At 43.0% G+C, this 21,518-nt stretch overlaps 1 protein-coding gene across 4 annotated transcripts in view; it reads right to left on the bottom strand.

The window, feature by feature from the left end:
* The window catches only part of LOC124110441 (notchless protein homolog 1-like), a 64,227-nt gene extending 44,098 nt beyond the window's left edge, over window positions 1-20,129 (bottom strand). For all 4 annotated transcript variants that reach the window (XM_048396134.1, XM_048396136.1, XM_048396137.1 and 1 more), the window contains exons 1-9: window positions 19,710-20,129; window positions 18,809-18,983; window positions 18,326-18,546; window positions 17,991-18,070; window positions 15,118-15,194; window positions 13,786-13,883; window positions 12,160-12,196; window positions 11,557-11,712; window positions 8,434-8,569 (exon numbers count right to left, since the gene is read on the bottom strand). In XM_048396134.1, the coding sequence (XP_048252091.1) occupies window positions 8,434-8,569; window positions 11,557-11,712; window positions 12,160-12,196; window positions 13,786-13,883; window positions 15,118-15,194; window positions 17,991-18,070; window positions 18,326-18,546; window positions 18,809-18,983; window positions 19,710-19,714 (985 nt within the window). In that variant the 5' untranslated portion in view covers window positions 19,715-20,129. The remainder of the gene's footprint in view (window positions 1-8,433; window positions 8,570-11,556; window positions 11,713-12,159; window positions 12,197-13,785; window positions 13,884-15,117; window positions 15,195-17,990; window positions 18,071-18,325; window positions 18,547-18,808; window positions 18,984-19,709) is intronic.
* Window positions 20,130-21,518: the final 1,389 nt, after the last annotated feature.

Raw genomic sequence — 21,518 nt, 5'->3', positions numbered from 1 at the left:
TAACAGGATCCGGTGGTCAGACTCGTTGACTTGGTTGATGCATGTCATCGAGCCAGTTGCACTGTTCAATGCTCATGATATCAATCACTGGACTGTCTGGTCCAGACTCTTTTATTTACACAGACTGCCGTCATATAGATGGAATATTGCTGAGTTGCGGCATTAAACAACAAACAAACAAACAAACAAATCCATACGTTGCTTTGATGATGTCACACCGCTCATTGTGACACAAAAGATATGACATCACAGTAGGATATACATGAACGCCAAATGTCAAGCCCTGTAATTCACAAAAACTTGAAATACACTTCCCCAGTCGATTTCTATCATGTTTCAGTCCAAGACGTATTGCCACATGCAGTTGTTACCAGCTGTGTCTGTGACACTGATTGCATCCATTACATAGTATTGGTGGACAACTTGCTCCAACACAATGAGTGTGTGAGTTTAACATGCTTGTCACATTATTCCAGTTATATTGTGGCGTGTCAGCTTAATGTGGGAGGCAAGCCCGAAGTGATGCAGGTCTCAGAAGTTTACCACTTTGGTGAAACCCACGAGTATGGGAATGGTGCTGATAAACCTAGAAACAATTGGGGCAACCGAAATTCCAAACCACAATCCTAGATTTCTGGCGTTCCCAAGGGACGCAACTCAGCGGAGCAAATTGTGGCACCTTAGACGACTGGGCCACCCGTGCCCACTCTGACTCAATGAAACATGGATGGAAACCCAATGTTCAAGCTTAAGTGAGTGAGTGAGTGAGTGAGTGAGTGAGTGAGTGAGTGAGTGAGTGAGTGAGTGAGTGAGTGAGTGAGTGAGTGAGTGAGTGAGTGAGTGAGTGAGTGAGTGAGTGACTGAGTTGGGTTTAACGCCGCTTTGAACAGTATTCCAGTTATATCACGGCGTGTCAGCTTAATGTGGGAGGAAAACCTGAAGTGATGCAGGTCTCTGAGTTTTACCTTTTCGGTGAAACCCATGAGCACGGGTATGGTGCTGACAAACCTAGAAACATAATTGGGGAGAACCGGGTTTCGAACCCACAATCATAGGTTTCTGGCGTGCCCAAGGGATGCAACTCTGCACAGCAAATCGCAACTCCTTAGACGACTGGGCCACCCATACCCCCAACTGAATCAAGAAACAGCTTCAATGGCTTCACTTTCCCATCACGGAAAACAAGATATGTTTGGATTGTGAAATTTTTTATATGTAATCTTTTTTTGTACACACTATACGTAAATACCAAGCGTCTGAACAGTCAAATATGGTTCATTAATTATCATAAACTAACACTAATGATTTACCAACACATTTAACTTTGATCAGTGTACAGTTATTTTCACTTGAGGGTTGTACATATGATATATTGTTGTTTTTGCCACACTGAACTGGACATTCTAAACATTCTTCTTCTTTGATTAAACTGGGTTTTCTCTGAGTCAATGAGTAGCATATCAGTGTATCGGTGGATCACAATTTTTTACTTCTCGATACATGTATTGATCACAGTCAAACATTTAGTAAAAAATATTGATTCTTAACTTCAGTGTTTGCTTTAATAACTGTCACACTAAACACTAATTAGTAGGGAAAATTAGTAATGAAAACATAAGTATTTTCATCCATTGTTCCATACTTCACACTGCCAACTGTAAATCATCAGTGTGCCAGGTATTTTGTCATCCACAGATTAGAGCAATCTTAAGTATCGTGATACGTATCAAATCGTGAGCCAAGTATCGTGATACGTATCTGATCGTGAGCCAAGTATCGTGATAAGTATCGGATCGTGAGCCAAGTATCGTGATACATATCAGATCATGAGCCAAGTATCGTGATACGTATCTGATCGTGAGCCAAGTATCGTGATAAGTATCGGATCGTGAGCCAAGTATCGTGATACGTATCAAATCGTGAGCCAAGTATCGTGATACGTATCTGATCGTGAGCCAAGTATCGTGATAAGTATCGGATCGTGAGCCAAGTATCGTGATACATATCAGATCATGAGCCAAGTATCGTGATACATATCGGATTGTGAGCCAAGTATCGTGATAAGTATCGGATCGTGAGCCAAGTATCATGATATGTATCAGATCGTGAGCCAAGTATCGTGATACGTATTGGATCGTGAGCCAAGTATTGTGATACGTATCGGATTGCACAGTTTGTGTAAAATCCAAGCCCTAGAATCTACACTGCATTAGGAAATATTCCAGCAATATAGCGATGGGGTATTATACATGCAACAGATTACAAGTTCACATTGTACTCCTATTGGGCATCAAAACATGTCTCACCATGACAAGATAATGAATCAACTAACAGGCTAGCTGACCACCCACACGTTCTCGGATGTGTCCAGTGAGAAACACAACGATTACTTATCTGATTAACAAACACTCTGTGAAACTTTTCACGTGATACATGAATGACTTTGAATGACTTTGAATTAACCTATCAACTTTGATATCAGTATACAGGCAAGGCATCACATCACATCTGAAGCATAGTCTTATATGCCATAAGACCCTGGCATCATGACATCACTCTGACACACACAGTTTACTGTTTCTTGTTTCCTGTATGACCCTGGCATCATGATGACACACACCGTTTACTGTTTCCTGTTTGAACCTGGTTTCAAATTCTTTAGGATTCAATTTAACCCTGTCCAGAAGTGTGCATATTGAAACAATTCTATGAGATTAATTGTACTTCTAGTCATTTGAGTTGAGTCACTTGAATGCAGTTCATCAGCAAAATAAGGAAAATCTTGAAAGATTAATTTCCACATGTAAGACATATCATCACAGAGGTAGCCAAGTGACCAACCATACCGTGAAAAGCGTATATCAAGGTTTGGTTTGTTTGTTTGTTTTTGTTTGTTTGTTGTTTAACACAGCATTCAGCAATATTCAAACTGTATGACGGCAATCTGTAAATAAAAAAGTCTGTACCACACAATCCAGTGATTGACATCATGAGCATCGATCTATTCAACTGGGATAACATTACCTGCATCAACAAGGTCAGTGAGCCTGACCACCCGATCCCATAAGTCGCCTCTTACAAACAAGCACAGTTGCCTCTTGGTTGATGAAGACCTATTCTACCCTGGATCTTCACAGGGAGTATGTCACGGTGTAGGAAACTTACTGAGGACAACTGATGTACATAACACAATAATTACAACTAACACAAGACATTCTGCTATCTCACTGGCCATCTGTCTGGTATTACGACCTGTAAAGTGTGTATATAACATGTTTGACATATAGTAACATCACAACTACACTCAGCAAAATATATGTTACACACAGAAAGGGTGATAGTTACTGTTTGGCTTTGATATAAATGACATGGAAATTTAAGTATGTGTCTTACACAAGCATGTACATAATTATCAGCTTGGTGGGAGTAATGCACTTCATGTTTGATATCAACTGTGTGGGTTGGTCACTCTGATTACGATGTCTCTCCATATGTGTTTTTAACCCAAGTACATATCTCAACGTTGATAAGACCATTGTCACAGCGGTGTTTGTCAAACTACAAATGTAGGTACATGTACATGTAGATTTGTACAAGATAAGGGACACAATGAAAGTTGTTCATAAATCACATATCCATGTTAAAAAGAACAAGAAAAAGCGTTATTATTATCCCCTGCAATGGGGCACATTAGAATTTTGTTTGTTCAGATAGTAGTGAATATAGACAGAGAATGGGAAGGTAACTCCAGGAAATATATTTACGCAGTGTTAGAAACTAAAAGTTTTAGACCACTTGCCATTATAATGATAACATATAGCAAAACCTTTAAATAGGGGAAATGTCTCTTTATGATACCTTATATTGGGCAGTTTGGCAAGGACTATAGGACTAGTGCCAAATTTTAATGCAGTTACAGCATCTATTTTTTAAGTCAGTCTTGAAAAGTTCACTGGAACTGTTTGTGAATGGCCTAATTGCAAGCACCAAAAAAGTTACTAAATTCATTGCGAAGAAGTAGGCTGGTTCGGACGCCACTTGTAAATTGTGGTTTGTGGTATACACATGGTTGGTTGGTTTGTTGTTTAACGCCGCACTCAGCAATATTCCAGCTATATGACGGCAGTCTGTAAATAATCGAGTCTGAACCAGATAATCCAGTGATTGATATCATGAGCATCGATCGACGCATTTGGGATCGATGACATGCATCAACCAAGTCAGCGAGCCTGACCACTCGATCCCGTTAGTCACCTCTTACGACAAGCATAGTCGCCTTTTACAGCAAGCGTGGGCTGCTGAAGACCTATTCTACCCCGAATTTTCACGGGTCGGTATACACATGGGCAATTTGCATTTTAACCACAGGAGACGATAACAAACTTTTGTACTGTAGTGTATACAGTGAGGTTTTGTGTGTTTTTGTTTGTTGTTTTATGCTCCACTCAGCAATATTCCAGCAAATAATCAGATCCTGGCATTGATATTATGATCACCAATCCATGACATCGGGGTACAATGACATGCAATAAACCAATTCATTAAGTCGCCTCAACAATGACAGATTGCTGTGGTTGCCCAAACAGACTAAATATTAGTCTTGATGTTCGTAAATAATAAATATTTGCAGATGACAAGATGTGGCAGTCTGCATCACAGACATAGTGGGTTGAAACCTCCTGGCAACATGTTCTACATGGCCTTGGGTGCAGATCTTGGTGGAAGTAGCAAATATTCAAACGTGTTCAAGGTGAACACGGGAGACGTCGAGGGCGTGTAGCTCACTGACCCAAGCTGCAGCAGCCAAGGCCAGGAGAAACGCCGAAGAAAAGTGGAGTGGTTCGAAGGGAGTCGTACGAAGAGCCTTATGATGAGATCCCACACAGCGGTCTAAACTTGGCTTTCTGGTCTTCAAGACGTAAGGAGCGTAGCAAGGCCTAGTGGTTGGGAATTTTCGTCATTCTTTGATCATCCAGGATGGCAAGAACAGAGTTGAAGGCGCCCAGGTATGTGGAGAGCCTTTTAACCGACATGTGCTGCGCAAATACAGAAGAAACTCAGCCAGGAACTGCAGTGACGCTGTCATCAGATCCTGGTGTTTGTCTGAGCAGGAGCCTGGAAGGAGCACCACTTGTCATCATACAGTCCCCCTGTAGATGGACGATGGGCTAAAGCAATTGCCTTGGCTGCTCTAGCCGCATAGCCTTTTGCTCCTAGGCCTTTCTGCAGATGTGCTAGGCGTGCAGACGAAACCGTGCGGGGCTCGGGTTAGGCAACCGAATGTGTGGGTGGAACAGAAGGTTGGGCAAGGTTTTGGAGGTCGACAAACCAACTTCTGCCCAGGCACCATAGCGCGACCAAAATCAGTGTCAGGTTCCGTGTGGCCTGGATCTTTTGAAGAACCCTGGGAAGGAGAAACGGTGGATATGGTCAACTGGGCATGAGGGAGAGTGCTCTGCCAGTGAGAGACAGCCAGGATAAGAGCTTCTAGCTCAAGGTTGTTGCTGTGCCAATGGAGCACAGCCCTGCAACTGTCTGAGTCTCCAAGTGAGTTCCCCAACCCTGTTTGGATGTGTTGACGAACAGGTGGAGGGATGGCTGTAGCATGGTCATGGAGACGCCGCGGAAGACATTCGATTCCACTGTCCACCACTGGAGGAATGGGTGTAGATGAACCGGGAGGACGATGGGAATCTCCGGATCCGGCAACCCCTGGGAGTCAGGTCTTGAGCCGAGGTGAGGAGACCCAAGAGAATCTGCCACTGGCGGAGAGTTCCAGCCTGATGTAGAGCAGGGCGGAGGTGGGTGACGATTTTCAGCCGTCTGTCCCTGGAAACGAAAGAGGTCCTGGTTTGTGAGAAATAGGCCGCCAATGAATTGCAGACAAAGGACAGAATCACTGAGTCGCAGGTTAAAATCCCTGTGGCAAAGTAGCAAACCTGAGTCCCGATTGTTGAGGAGACAGTCGTCTATGCAAGACTCGAAGTTGACGTTCCTCAGGTGCAAGCTGGCCACAGGCTTGGTGATACGTGTGAAAAGCCACAAATTCTAAATGGTAGGACGTACTGGTAATGGGTACCATTGAAAAGTAACCTGAGGAGCAGCGGGTCGTTGGGGTGGATGGGCACATGAGGATAGGCATCCTGGATGTCAAGGCTGATCAGGGAAATTGCAGGCATTGATTCTTGTCCTGAGCAGCCTCAATGTCATCATCCGGAAGTAAGGAGTACGTTCCAGGTAACACAGATTGAAAATGAAAAGGATGTGGATTATGAGCAGTTTGGTGGCGCCCTTCTTTGGGACCAGAAACAGAAACACAGGGTGTGTGGCGACCAGAATGACTGGTGGTGGGAGGTCCCAGTCGTTGAAGTCCAACAGGTCAACGGTTGGAGTTCGAATCAGCACCTTTGCCGGAGTGGCGATCGCGTCAGGACTAGTAGGAACCACAGGACTTTCCACGACCACGTGGTCAGGGTCAGGAGTGCTGGGGAGTGTCCTTCAGTAAGGAGACGCTCAAGGGTCTTGAGGGCCGTTTCCTCCTTTGCATAGCTGGAAACCCTAGCTTGACTTCAGAATCCCATTCTGTAAGAGCCAAGTACCACCAGCGTTTGGTAGCAGTTATCTCCGCCAGGGCGGCCCGCAAATGATTCCGCAGAGTTGAAAGGCCATGACAGTCCACTGGTGGTCAATCCTATTAGGATTGGACTCCGACAGATCTTCGTCTACCTCTCTACCTACCTTCGAACGACAAAGTGCCGACACCGCTAAGGCAAGGCGAGAGTCCGGCATGGAGAACCTGTCCATTCGATGCATGTCCTCGTTTAATGTGTGCGCTCCATCAGTAACGTTGAAGGAGTGGACAGGAAAATCATCATGACGAAAGCGAGGAGCGTGAGGGACAGCCCGATGAAGTCCTCGTCCAACGTCACAACAAGGTTGGTCTGGTTAGACTAGATAGTGGATTTTTTGTTGACATCGGAACCAAGGGAGGGAGCGACAGAGGAAAAAACGGTCAGCCAGCCAATCAGCTGCATAGGACGGACCCAAGTGGATGTCAATCACTGGAGAGGAAGGATGATAATCGGGCCGAAAAATCTCTCCGATGAACTGAGCGAGAGGTACAATGCCGACGGTGTATGGGCAAACGACTTTGAGAATGACGACGAGATCAAGAAGACTTGGAAGAGTGGCAAGAGGCAGCCAGAGAAAACGAGGCATAGGTTGAAACAAGGCCGATGAGAACCCATAGCAGACAGAGGGGCTAAAGGCGTCAGAGAGTCAGTAGTCGAATTCACCGGAATCAATGCCAAAGATGCCGTAAAGGGAGCAGACACCGGGGGAACCAGCGCTACTGAGGCTGGAGCTGCCTGGGTAAACGACGACTGCATCTACGCTTGCATCCAGACTTGAGCCATGAAGGAGGGCGGGAGCATGTGTTGGGGTGCCAATTGGAGGGTCAAATGTCCGTAAGCAGAAGGCGCCCCACCGGCGCCGTAGATGCCGAAGTAGAGTAGAGAACATCTGCCAGAGGAGCCAAAGGCACCGAGGAAAAGCTGAGATAGCCAGGCGCCAGTGGCGACAAAAGGGAGCGCACAAAGAGCAGCTTGAGCCTTGGAAACCAAGGGCGGCAGCAGCGGCGGCACAGCTGCTGTCGATGTAAAAGGGAAGTGGAGACGGAAAAGCCGGTCCTGTAACAGCCATCACCAGAGACTGTATGCACATTGCTGACTCTGACCAAGGGTTCAAACAAGCCAAAGGTCTTTCAAAATTTGAAATAGCTATGGCATACACTGAGAAAGCTCTCAGTGTCAGTCAGCGTATGTACAAAGTACATTATGAACAGTTGGATACGTCTTTTCAACAAGTTTACAGAATAAATGAGTTGGACCCATCTCCTTTTATACAAGAATACAATAACCTGCAGTTACAGAAACAACAGGCAGGAAACACACAAAGAATGCAGATTCTAGTTACAACTCTTTCATTACGTGAAGTTACTTTTGTGTAACAATTGTGAAAGGTCCATCAGCCCTGTCAAGGAATACAATGGTCATGATGATGATGCGAATAGCAAACATCAAGAATGATGAGACAGAAACAGGTTGTGCACAACTTAGCGCACGTTTTGTTTTGCTTGTTTGTTTGTTTGTTGTTGTTGAACACTGCACTCAGCAATATTCCAGCTATATGACGGCGGTCTGTCTTTAATCGAGTCTGGACCAGACAATCCAGTGATTGATATCATGAGCATTGATTGATCCACGCAGTTGGGACACAATGACATGCATCAACCAAGTCAGCAGGCCTGACCACCCAATCCCGTTGGTCGCGTCTTACGACAAGCATAGTCACCTTTTACAGCAAGCATGGATTAGTGCACATGTACTGTGGAGAAACAACCTGGTGATAACTCCTGATAACAGGGCTTCCTACCTGATTCCGTGACGTCTCTGTGGACCAGTTTAGCATCTTTTGGGTCGAAGGCTCCTGTCCGGATGACATAGTCAGTGCTCAAGGCCATTGTGTTCACCCAGTGACTGTGACCTTGCAGTGTACGACACAGCACTCCCTGCAACATGGGACATCGTATACAACACCCACAAGGACATCCTAAAAAACACCCACGGGGACATCTCATACAACAACACACACGAGGAAATCTCATACAACACACTCAAGGAAATCTCATACAACAACACACTCAAGGAAATCTCATACAACAACACACACGAGGAAATCTCATACAACAACACACACGAGGAAATCTCATACAACAACACACTCAAGGAAATCTCATACAACAACACACACAAGGACATCTCATACAACAACACACACGAGGAAATCTCATACAACAACACACGAGGAAATCTCATACAACAACACACACAAGGACATCTCATACAACAACACACTCAAGGAAATCTCATACAACAACACACACGAGGACATCTCATACAACAACACACGAGGAAATCTCATACAACAACACACACGAGGACATCTCATACAACAACACACACGAGGACATCTCATACAACAACACACTCAAGGAAATCTCATACAACAACACACACGAGGACATCTCATACAACAACACACGAGGAAATCTCATACAACAACACACACGAGGACATCTCATACAACAACACACACGAGGAAATCTCATACAACAACACACACGAGGACATCTCATACAACAACACACACGAGGACATCTCATACAACAACACACTCAAGGAAATCTCATACAACAACACACACGAGGACATCTCATACAACAACACACGAGGAAATCTCATACAACAACACACACGAGGACATCTCATACAACAACACACACGAGGAAATCTCATACAACAACACACACGAGGAAATCTCATACAACAACACACTCAAGGAAATCTCATACAACAACACACACGAGGACATCTCATACAACAACACACTCAAGGAAATCTCATACAACAACACACACGAGGACATCTCATACAACAACACACGAGGAAATCTCATACAACAACACACACGAGGAAATCTCATACAACAACACACACAAGGACATCTCATACAACAACACACTCAAGGAAATCTCATACAACAACACACACAAGGACATCTCATACAACACACTCAAGGAAATCTCATACAACAACACACACGAGGACATCTCATACAACAACACACACGAGGACATCTCATACAACAACACACTCAAGGAAATCTCATACAACAACACACTCAAGGAAATCTCATACAACAACACACACGAGGACATCTCATACAACAACACACTCAAGGAAATCTCATACAACAACACACACGAGGACATCTCATACAACAACACACACAACAGACATCTCATACAACAACACACACGAGGGAATCTCATACAACAACACACACGAGGACATCTCATACAACAACACACACAACAGACATCTCATACAACAACACACACGAGGGAATCTCATACAACAACACACGAGGAAATCTCATACAACAACACACACGAGGACATCTCATACAACAACACACACGAGGAAATCTCATACAACCACACACACGAGGAAATCTCATACAACAACACACACGAGGACATCTCATACAACAACACACACGAGGAAATCTCATACAACAACACACACAACAGACATCTCATACAACAACACACACGAGGGAATCTCATACAACAACACACACGAGGACATCTCATACAACAACACACACAACAGACATCTCATACAACAACACACACGAGGGAATCTCATACAACAACACACGAGGAAATCTCATACAACAACACACACGAGGACATCTCATACAACAACACACACGAGGAAATCTCATACAACCACACACACGAGGAAATCTCATACAACAACACACACGAGGACATCTCATACAACAACACACACGAGGAAATCTCATACAACAACACACACGAGGAAATCTCATACAACAACACACACGAGGAAATCTCATACAACAACACACTCAAGGAAATCTCATACAACAACACACACGAGGACATCTCATACAACAACACACACGAGGAAATCTCATACAACAACACACACGAGGAAATCTCATACAACAACACACACGAGGAAATCTCATACAACAACACACTCAAGGAAATCTCATACAACAACACACACGAGGACATCTCATACAACAACACACACGAGGAAATCTCATACAACAACACACACAAGGAAATCTCATACAACAACACACACGAGGAAATCTCATACAACAACACACTCAAGGAAATCTCATACAACAACACACACGAGGACATCTCATACAACAACACACACGAGGAAATCTCATACAACAACACACACGAGGACATCTCATACAACAACACACACGAGGACATCTCATACAACAACACACACGAGGACATCTCATACAACAACACACACAACAGACATTGTACAAAACATGTAACATTTCCTTCATATGATGAATATGTCCTGCACAAGCATTCTGTACAAATCACAGTCCAAGGGAGACAACTCTGACAACTGGCCATATTTAACAGGCAGAAATTAACCACCTTGACCTGAATCCCATTGCTACTGCTACTGCTACTACTTCTTCAACATCAACTACAGCAGCAGCAGCAACTAGAGGAAACGATAAGAGAAAATGTTTGACTGTGCAGGAAATTGTGTCTAGTGTTGGCAGCTGTTGGCTTGACGCAAGCTTCACCAGATTCCATCATCTTTGTGTATACCCACACAGAATCTCAACCAGTTAGTGCACTGGGATTACAACTGCCGACTCTAGCTTCAGGAGCCACAAATTTACGAACTGCGTGTCAAAACAGTCATATATCATATTGCTTATATGTACGTGGGACGACTCCTAATGTTGAAACAGGGTCCATCACAAACCCCTAAAATAACAAAAACTCAACACTCAAAACTTTTTCTACTTTTTTTTAGGCTACTTTCGAACACCTGCAATAGTCAAAACTAAAAGGACTTATTAATGATGACCAGAAGAAATAGTATTGAACATGATGCTACAGACAAAATGACTCACATCGCTGGCTCTCCACACCTTGACAGTGCGGTCCTGTGACGCGGTGTAGAGAAGGTCCGTGCCCCCCCACTTGACACATGACACAGACTGCAGGTGCCCGGACAGTGTCAGGTGGGTGTGGCCGAGCACGGTGTCCCAGATCCTCACCGTGCCGTCCTGGCAGACAAACAAACCATCAGAAGAACATCAATATACCTGCTGTAATTCACTACTTTCAAACATATTACTTATATTGATAAAACATATTTCTGAGAATAAAATCAGTCATTAAAGTCTTCCTTTAGAGACAATGCTCAAATGTCTGGAACATGTTTTCAGAATATGTCTAGGCTTTGAAAACGAAAAATTGTCTAAAAGTAATTAGCTTTAACATGAACTAGTAGATTGTGAAAACTTTATAACATTTGAGCCAGTAGAGAGAGTGGTGTTTGAACAGCGCGACTCAAACTTGCCAGGACTCCCAATATGTCCAGGGACAGTCCCTCAATTTCATCTTTTCAATTATACTTATTATTGTTTGCTTTTTTTTTCATAAGATGACACAAACATGTTCAGCTCTGCTGCTTCTATTCTTGATCTGATATAACCTTGACCTTGACTTACCTTGGACGAACTAGCCAAATAGCGACATTCTGGATCTCTGTAACAGAAAACAAAAGATATGTTCAAGCCCTTTCTTAAGATGATCGTGCTAGACCACCTCTGTGGTCTAGTGTTAGAGCGTCCACCTGGAGAGCGGAAGGTCGGGAGTTTGATCCCAGGCCGTGTCATGCCTAACATGTAATGATGGTACTTGTTACTCTGTCTGGCGCTCGGCATTAAGGGTCTCAAACAAGGACTGGTCAGAGTCAATAAACTGTGTCTGAGTGGGGTAATCATGTTAAACTGCGGCATGGTATCTAAGTGGGCTAGCACTATAAAATCAGCTTTTGGTATAACTGGACCTTCCGCTCTCCAGGCGTATGCTCTACCACTAGACCACGGAGACATGCAACTGATTTACAAATGGATCATCTGCAGGTGTATCTTCCGGACAATATTCTGTTTACACACAAACATGCTGCACCGGATGTCATACAAGAGCCCATATCAAACATAATTTGCAACCTCATACTATACAAATACTTATCCTTGGCAAGGTCAATATACACAAACAAGGACCCAACCCGAGGTGGTTCTGGCTGAACAAGGCCTCCATTCAGACCACATCAAGGCACAGGTCCTCGGGGCCTTGTTTTCCATATTGACCTTGTCAAGAGTAATCATTTGTTTTGTTGTACTGAATTTCACATTGAAGATTACTAGTTTCCTCTGTTGCATAGTAAAATGTTACTACAGTAAACTACGTTTATAATGAACACCCTAAAAACAAACTGACAGATATAATGAACTTATTTCTTAGTCCAGGCCATTTGCTGTATATACTCGTATGCCTACATGCTTATGAACTACGGTTATTACAAACTAAAATAAGTGGTCCCTTTGAGTTTGTTATAACCGTAGTTTACTGTACCATACGCCATCTTGTTTTCTAGCAGACAAGCATTAACATTCCTCATGTGGCAGACCAGACTTATCATCTGACGAGTCATTATTCAAGGTCAGTGTCAGTCACGTGATTTGCGCTTCTACATTGAAATGTATTGTTTCGTAAGGTGAGTGAGTGAGTGAGTGAGTTTGTTGTTTAACGCCGCACTCAGCAATATTCCAGCTATATGACAGTGGTCTGTAAATAATCGAGTCTGGATCAGACAATCCAGTGATTGACATCATGAGCATCGATCCACGCCATTCAGATTGATGAAGTGCATCATCCAAGTCAGCGAGTCTGGCCACCCGATCCTGCTTCTTACGACAATCTTAGTCGCCTTTTACAGCAAACATGGGTTGCTGAAGACCTATTCTATCCCGGATGTTCACGGGTCACATCATGTGGTACAGATAAACAGATGGCATTGCAAGATCCTAAAAAGAGGTATATACACTTCACATGACCAACCAAACAAAAACACAGAAGGGAAACTAATTGGTTGGTATTCATCAAATATATTTCTGTTCGAACACAGTAAGATTAAACACAAGATTCTGCATGTTCTAAAATTAGGCACTGAAAAATAACTAAATATTTGCCTATGCCATGTGCCATGAAACGGATGTCTAAACGTATGATGCGTGGCACTGATTCTAAGTGTTGCTATAAATAGACATGACAATGTCGGGCTTACTCACAGATGAAGTGGTTTCCATGACAACCATGTGATCCACTGCTTGTGTCCGGTCAGGGTTCGGCCAATCTGGTTCCCTGTGTTGGGATCCCACACACAGATCTGAACAAAGGAAACAAGCATGAGAAACACCATCTTCCGCAAACCATCGTGTGTCGGCAGTAAATACACGAAAAAGATAGTAACCTTGAAAAAATATTGATGGACTCCGACACCCCATCAAATACTGTACCAACTGTACAAATATATGCAAACAAACGTTTCTAAATAAGCCAAGATGAATCCTTAGTAAGTCTATTCATGAATGCCAGATTCCAATCACATATTCAAGGGGACTGTGCTCTACTTGGTGTCAATTATCAATGGAGGCAGGTATTGATAAACCAAGTGCCTTTGGCAGAAAAAGGAAAGAAAACGTAATTTGGTTTGAAATCGTGACTTTCTTAAAAGTCCTATTTATCTTGAATTCAGGGGTATTTTAATATTAAATGAAAAACTGAACATGAAAGCCCCTTCTTGTTTATTGCTCCTGTTGTCAGAGAGAGGCAAGCCACCTCTGTAGAGCCATGACATTAGCACCTGATTAGTTAGTACTAATATAACATAGCTTGGCAATTTGTCCGTTCCAGATCAAGACTTTTACAGACACTTGCTACCGACTTGGGAACGAATATCAGCCGCAGAGCAGATCTAGATACATACATGCAAGGTTTAGCAATTGTAATCTGTGTGAAACTGATACATTGTAATTACCGATATAATTGATTCTCAGATTAAAATACATAATAAAAATTCATCATGTTGAATTCATTAGCAGTGTTTGTTTCAAATTGTTTGTTTGTTTGTTGTTTAACGACGCACTCAGCAATATGCCAGCTATATGACGGCGGTCTGTAAAATAATCGAGTCTGGACCAGACAATCCAGTGATTGACATCATGAGCATCGATCCATGCAATTGATTGTTAGTAGGGGTGTCTGAACTACTTGAATCTCATTGTCTAATCACCTTTCAACAATGTTAAATGCTCATGGCGATACAATAGTTGCAAGGCTTGCAAAGTTAGAACAGGCACAGATTTACACATCATGTGAAGATATAAGCCTTAGGTTGAGAAGTAAACATGGATTTCAGTGATATGACTGCATGTCAGCTCAATGTGGGAGGAAAAACCCACAGGTGCAGCTTTGGTGCTGACAAACCTTTGAACACAAGCAGAGCCAACCTGGGATTTGAACCCATGATCAGAGGTCTCTGGCTCCCCTAAGGGACACAACTCTGCACAACCCTTGCAACATGGGAGGGAAGAGGATAGAAGTGGGGGATGTCCTACTACCTGACTATTCTTGCATCCTGAAGCCAACTTGTTCCCATCCGGAGACCAGGCAATACACAGAATCCAGTGTCTGTGACCTGGCAAAAAGCAGAGTCAGTGCAAATTGAAAATTGTATTGGCAAGAGGCAGAGGGCCAGGCAGGCAGTGTATTTGCATAAAATACACAAAATATATCACCATTACCCAATCAGTGTTTGAAACAAATTTAAAACCCAACAAGAAAGTCAGGCAGCTGACCTATAAATGTTGCCTGCCCATCTTCAAAGTTACCTACCCACATTCAGACATTATAAATAGTGAGAAACCACGAAAATTAAGAGACAGATCTTGTCTTGCTTCAGTTAAAATTAACACAAACAATTACTTGAGAATCTACTAGGAGTCATAATAAAACTGAATACGTAAGTGAGTGAGTGAGTTAAAATTTAACGTCACATCGACAGTATTTCAGCCATATCGTGACGGAATACGTAAGTAGTCTTAAAATTATCTCCCAGACAGTTGGGCAGGTGGAGGAAAACGTCATGCAGCATGACTGTGACAAAGTTACCAGTCACGGGCAGGTGGGCAGGCAGTAACTACACTGTACCCAATTAATTTTTAGTTGTTTGCATACAAATACACTAAATGTATTTAAAAGCCTAACATTATTACAACTCTGCACAATGTCCAAATCCATCCTTTTCACATGCAGCTGGCTTCTTGAATCACTGATAGTGATCTTGACATGGAATTTATATACAACATTTTTATATTGCATAAGGGGGACTATATTATTAGTGGGAGATAAAAATAAAACAAACATTTTTATGTTTAATTTATTTCTTTTCCAGCTGCTTTTCAGTAGGGGCGGCGGGCAGTGAAACGAAAAATATAAATGTATATTGCTGTTTATGTGACATGTTACACACTTGCGTCAACATTCGAACACATATGAACTAGAAATAACTAGAAACAACATTTGAAGTAAAATTATTAAAAAATGTGTCTACTCATTAGTAAAAATACCCAAAAGACTGGACCTAAGGGAGGAAACATCTGCTAACTACCCAAAGACTCTATCAATACCGGTACCCAATGTGAATGACTTGTGAGTAAACACTCAAATAAATAATCTCTAACAGTCCTCCACTGCTGCCTTTCTTAACATGTGGATTGGGAAGTCTCTGACAGACCTACACTCTACCCTTCTGTACATGTGAACTGGGGAGTCTCTGACAGTCCTACACTCTACCCTTCTGTACATGTGAACTGGGGAGTCTCTGACAGTCCTACACCCTACCCACCTGTACAAGTAAACTGGGGAGTCTCTGACAGACCTAAGCTCTACCCACCTATACAAGTAAACTGGGGAGTCTCTGACAGACCTACACTCTACCCACCTATACATGTGAACTGGCGAGTCTATGACAGACCTACACTCTACCCACCTATACAAGTAAACTGGGGAGTCTCTGACAGTCCTCCACTGCTGCCTTTCTTAACATGTGGACTGGGGAGTCTCTGACAGACCTACACTCTACCCACCTATACAAGTAAACTGGGGAGTCTCTGACAGTCCTACACTCTACCCACCTATACAAGTAAACTGGGGAGTCTCTGACAGACCTACACTCTACCCACCTATACAAGTAAACTGGAGAGTCTCTGACAGTCCTACACTCTACCCACCTATACAAGTAAACTGGGGAGTCTCTGACAGTCCTACACTCTACCCACCTATACAAGTAAACTGGGGAGTCTCTGACAGTCCTACACTCTACCCACCTATACAAGTAAACTGGGGAGTCTCTGACAGTCCTACACTCTACCCACCTGTACATGTGAACTGGGGAGTCTGTGACAGACCTACCCTCTACCCACCTATACAAGTAAACTGGGGAGTCTCTGACAGACCTACACTCTACCCACCTATACAAGTAAACTGGGGAGTCTCTGACAGACCTACACTCTACCCACCTGTACATGTGAACTGGGGAGTCTATGACAGACCTACACTCTACCCACCTATACAAGTAAAATGGGGAGTCTCTGACAGACCTACACTCTACCCACCTATACAAGTAAACTGGCGAGTCTCTGACAGACCTACACTCTACCCACCTATACAAGTAAACTGGGGAGTCTCTGACAGTCCTACACTCTACCCACCTATACAAGTAAACTGGGGAGCCTCTGACAGACCTACACTCTACCCACCTATACAAGTAAACTGGGGAGTCTCTGACAGTCCTACACTCTACCCACCTGTACAAGTAAACTGGCGAGTCTCTGACAGTCCTACACTCTACCCACCTATACAAGTAAACTGGGGAGTCTCTGACAGACCTACACTCTACCCACCTATACAAGTAAACTGGGGAGTCTCTGACAGACCTACACTCTACCCACCTGTACATGTGAACTGGGGAGTCTATGACAGACCTACACTCTACCCACCTATACAAGTAAACTGGGGAGTCTCTGACAGACCTACACTCTACCCACCTATACAAGTAAACTGGGGAGTCTCTGACAGTCCTACACTCTACCCACCTGTACAAGTAAACTGGATGAGTCTATCACAGACCTACGCTCTACCCACCTGTACAAGTAAACTGGGGAGTCTCTGACAGTCCTACGCTCTACCCACCTGTACAAGTAAACTGGGGAGTCTCTGACAGACCTACACTCTACCCACCTATACAAGTAAACTGGGGAGTCTCTGACAGTCCTTACACTCTACCCACCTGTACAAGTAAACTGGCGAGTCTCTGACAGTCCTACACTCTACCCACCTGTACAAGTAAACTGGGGAGTCTCTGACAGTCCTACACTCTACCCACCTGTACAAGTAAACTGGCGAGTCTCTGACAGTCCTACACTCTACATACCTTTACATGTGAAGTGGGGAGTCTCTGTACTGACGTCCCAAAACCGGACTGTAGTGTCACCAGATCCACTTGCAAGGTGCCTGAAATAAATGGACAACTGTGTGACCCCTGCCTCTACAGCTCCATGAAGAGTAAAAGGTCACAACAAGCTTACAGAATGGTCACATTAAGTCTTAGTGACCATTGTGACTCAGTGAGGATATTGAGTTAATAACTGAAATCACTGGCAGATATATAAGCCACAATTGAACTGCAAAAATGATAACTTATGCATTTGGATGATATTTCGAACCGAATCTGTGACTTCCAACACTAGATCATATATAGACACACACCTTCCGTCTGGACTAAAGGCTACTGCTATAACAGCATCTGCATGGCCCTCTATTGTGCTGGTGCAGCGTGTGACAGCTCGCACTCGGAATACAGCTTGGGGCTGATACACAATATCAAGCACTTGTTCTGAAGAGGTCACTTCGACCTTCTGTAGGGTTTTCTCAAGGCTTTCCTGAATCTCTGTCTCATTGACAAAGAATGAATATGGCGTGCTTTCATCCTGCAAAAAAGAAATGATGTACCATTAGCTACCAAGGTTACATCAGTAATGAAACAATTTTATTATTCATAATAAATTCAGAGATTTATCAGCATAATTGCCAATTTGAGTTAAAACCGTTAGTAAGCAATGTACTTGTATCATGATTTACCAGGTATTTCACGAGATCAGCTGTTGGTTCATGTTGAGATTTTGTCACCGGCAACAAAACTTAGTGTGAGCTGTGTACTCTTACTTCAAATGGATGCAACAAGGCACTCACTTTCTGGAGGATGGCACTGCATACTAGTTTGAGCTTGTCAACGGTGATATCAACCGGCAAGTCAAACGGATTTCCTGCCACCTCTCCCGTCTCGCTCTTGAACTGGGCCAGCACGCGCTTCCCCACCTCCTCCTCCTCCGTATGGGGAGTTACCTCCCCATTTCCCATGCCGGTGCTGTAACACAATAAATTACTTGTTGATACAAACATGTAGGTAACATTGATATACTACTCAAAAAACGTCAATGACCAACTGATTCTTTCATATAACTTTAGTTAATTTGGTATGTCATATGACATATTAACCACAGTAACATGAATAAATAGTGAGTGAGTGAGTATGGTTTTACGCCGCTTTTAGCAATATTCCAGCAATAATACGGCTGGGGAAACCAGAATTGGGCTTCACACATTGTACCCATGTCGGGAATCGAACCAGGATGAATGCTTTACCCACTAGCTAGGCTACCCGACCGCCCCAATATGAATGAATAAGGTGGTCCTTATCGTTTATTGAGTAGTATAGTATGACTCTATATTATGGCAGTATCGATAAATCTTGTGATCCACACCCCTGTCGACTGTTTACTTAGACAACTCAAAGCACGTATTCCATCGCTTGATCGAATACAGGACTCGTTACGTTATGTCACAGCTACTTGTAAGTGTACACGTTAACTTTTCTATTATAGTTTCTGGAATATTTTTAAAGTGGAATTACCCCTACCTCCATTTGAAACTGACAAGAAAAGAATACACGTTTTTATTGAAGTAATACCGCTTACAGCTGTATGCTTTTAATTTTATATTTTAGTAACTTATCAGTGTTACTTGGAGCAAGCCTCCTGGAAATTGATACTCAAACAAGTATGTTTGATTGACACACACAATATAGTATCACCTCATTTCCTTGTTGTTTGTTTCAAACGAAGATATAATCCCAAATAGTCTGATAAAATTGAAACGTCAACACGTGTGTTGCAATGTTTTGATCGGCACCACGTGCTTCCGCCTACGGGAGACATTATTTACATGAAGAGGCATTCGTTCATATTTGAAAATAACCACTTCACTTTTCATTAAAGAAATGTTCTTCGGGGCTTACTAGTTACAACACAATACATTTTTGTTGTTGACATAATTACATAAAGGACCAATTAATCGTAACTTTTGATAAACTGTCTCTCGAATTTCATTCGCAATAACTTCCCTTTCAAGGGAACTTACTCTGAATATAAAGTGCCGATGATTAAATAAATTAAGCGCTCGTAAAATATATGACATTTACTGACTGATGCAAGTCTGACACCTGACCGCTGTTCACTTAGTGGTCACTGTGGTGTTACATTTATATCATTCTAAAAGTGTAACTACATAACAGGACGTGTTGTTTTTTAACTTATTTTAAGAAATTATCACAAAATACCATTTTTCAGAAACCATATATATAAATACAACATGGACACATTGAGAACTACATTTATTATGCCTGGACCTGTGTTACTGATCCTGTCATTCACACCGGTTGTAAGTGGCAAGTTTTCATTTTGACATGCCATGTGCGATAAACATACCAGCTAACGTAAACCTTTCGGTATGATAAATTCGTTATGGTGTCTTTAGTTGCAGTAAACGGCGTCATATAAGGTAAGCTCATGCCTCGCCCAATATGTTTCTGCTCATCTAATATGACAAAGTATGCTGCAGGTAAAGACACCATAACTAATAATATGCTCTCTAATATTCAGGAAATCTATGAACCTGGGAAGATGTCAGTCAAAATTATTTATTATTTACAATTTTGTAAATCAGTAGTAATTAAAAACCAAGTGAAATTATTTTCAAGACTAATAATTTAGCAATGCTCATTGTCTATTGTTTCCCCACGTATGCAACTGATGCGACTTAACAATAAGTGCAATCTTCGTGTTTACCTGATCACCGGCATAATTTGTTTGGCTCGAGGTTCTCTACCTCGAGCCCAGCAACGTTGAAGACTTCCGCCTTCCCGTGCTTTTGTGCATAGTACTTGCACAGGTGCTCCATGGAGTCGAATTTGTAGAGGGACGCACCCCCACGCCCGCCCCATCCACGTCCGTTGTTGCTGTGGGAGTCAAAGACGCACGGGCGGCCAACTGGGTCCTTGATGACGGCTGTGGAGAAGACCCCGACTGTAACGAGGCAGCCGTCGGCCTTGGTCTCATAGCATTCCTCTAGAGCTGTTTGAAGCGACATGCCGCACATGTCCTTCAGGTTCTGCCTCTGTGTCTCGGTTTGGGGCATCACCAGTCCATGGCAGTACTTGGTAGGCTGCACCCTGGTCATAGAGATAAGCCACCCGTCATGTATTACATGGGGGAATCAGGAGAGGGTGACCCAAAAATATGACAGTCTCTTGGGAAGGGTAATAAAAATGGACACATATTTGGTTGAAAAAAATGTACAAGGATGTTGGGTCATCAAAAAATATGACAAGCATTAGGGGAGGGTCATTATTTCCAGTACATAATTAGCGCATGATAAAAGCTCTGACCTACCCGTCTTGTAATAAATGACTGGTCAATACACGAAAACTCTTATTGGTGCAGTTATGGGTTTTTAGGAACTGTACACACAATTTGATTCAATACTGGTGGAGCTGTAGTACTCAAAAGAAGCATGTCGATCACCGACCCTTTGGATTTATTACCAAAACCTGTTCAGAAGCCGA

This window comes from Haliotis rufescens, unplaced genomic scaffold (assembly GCF_023055435.1).
Source record: "Haliotis rufescens isolate VD_foot unplaced genomic scaffold, xgHalRufe1.0.p SCAF_15, whole genome shotgun sequence".
In the NCBI taxonomy this organism is placed as follows: Eukaryota; Metazoa; Mollusca; class Gastropoda; order Lepetellida; family Haliotidae; genus Haliotis; species Haliotis rufescens.
This window is presented reverse-complemented; position numbering and strand designations above follow the sequence as displayed.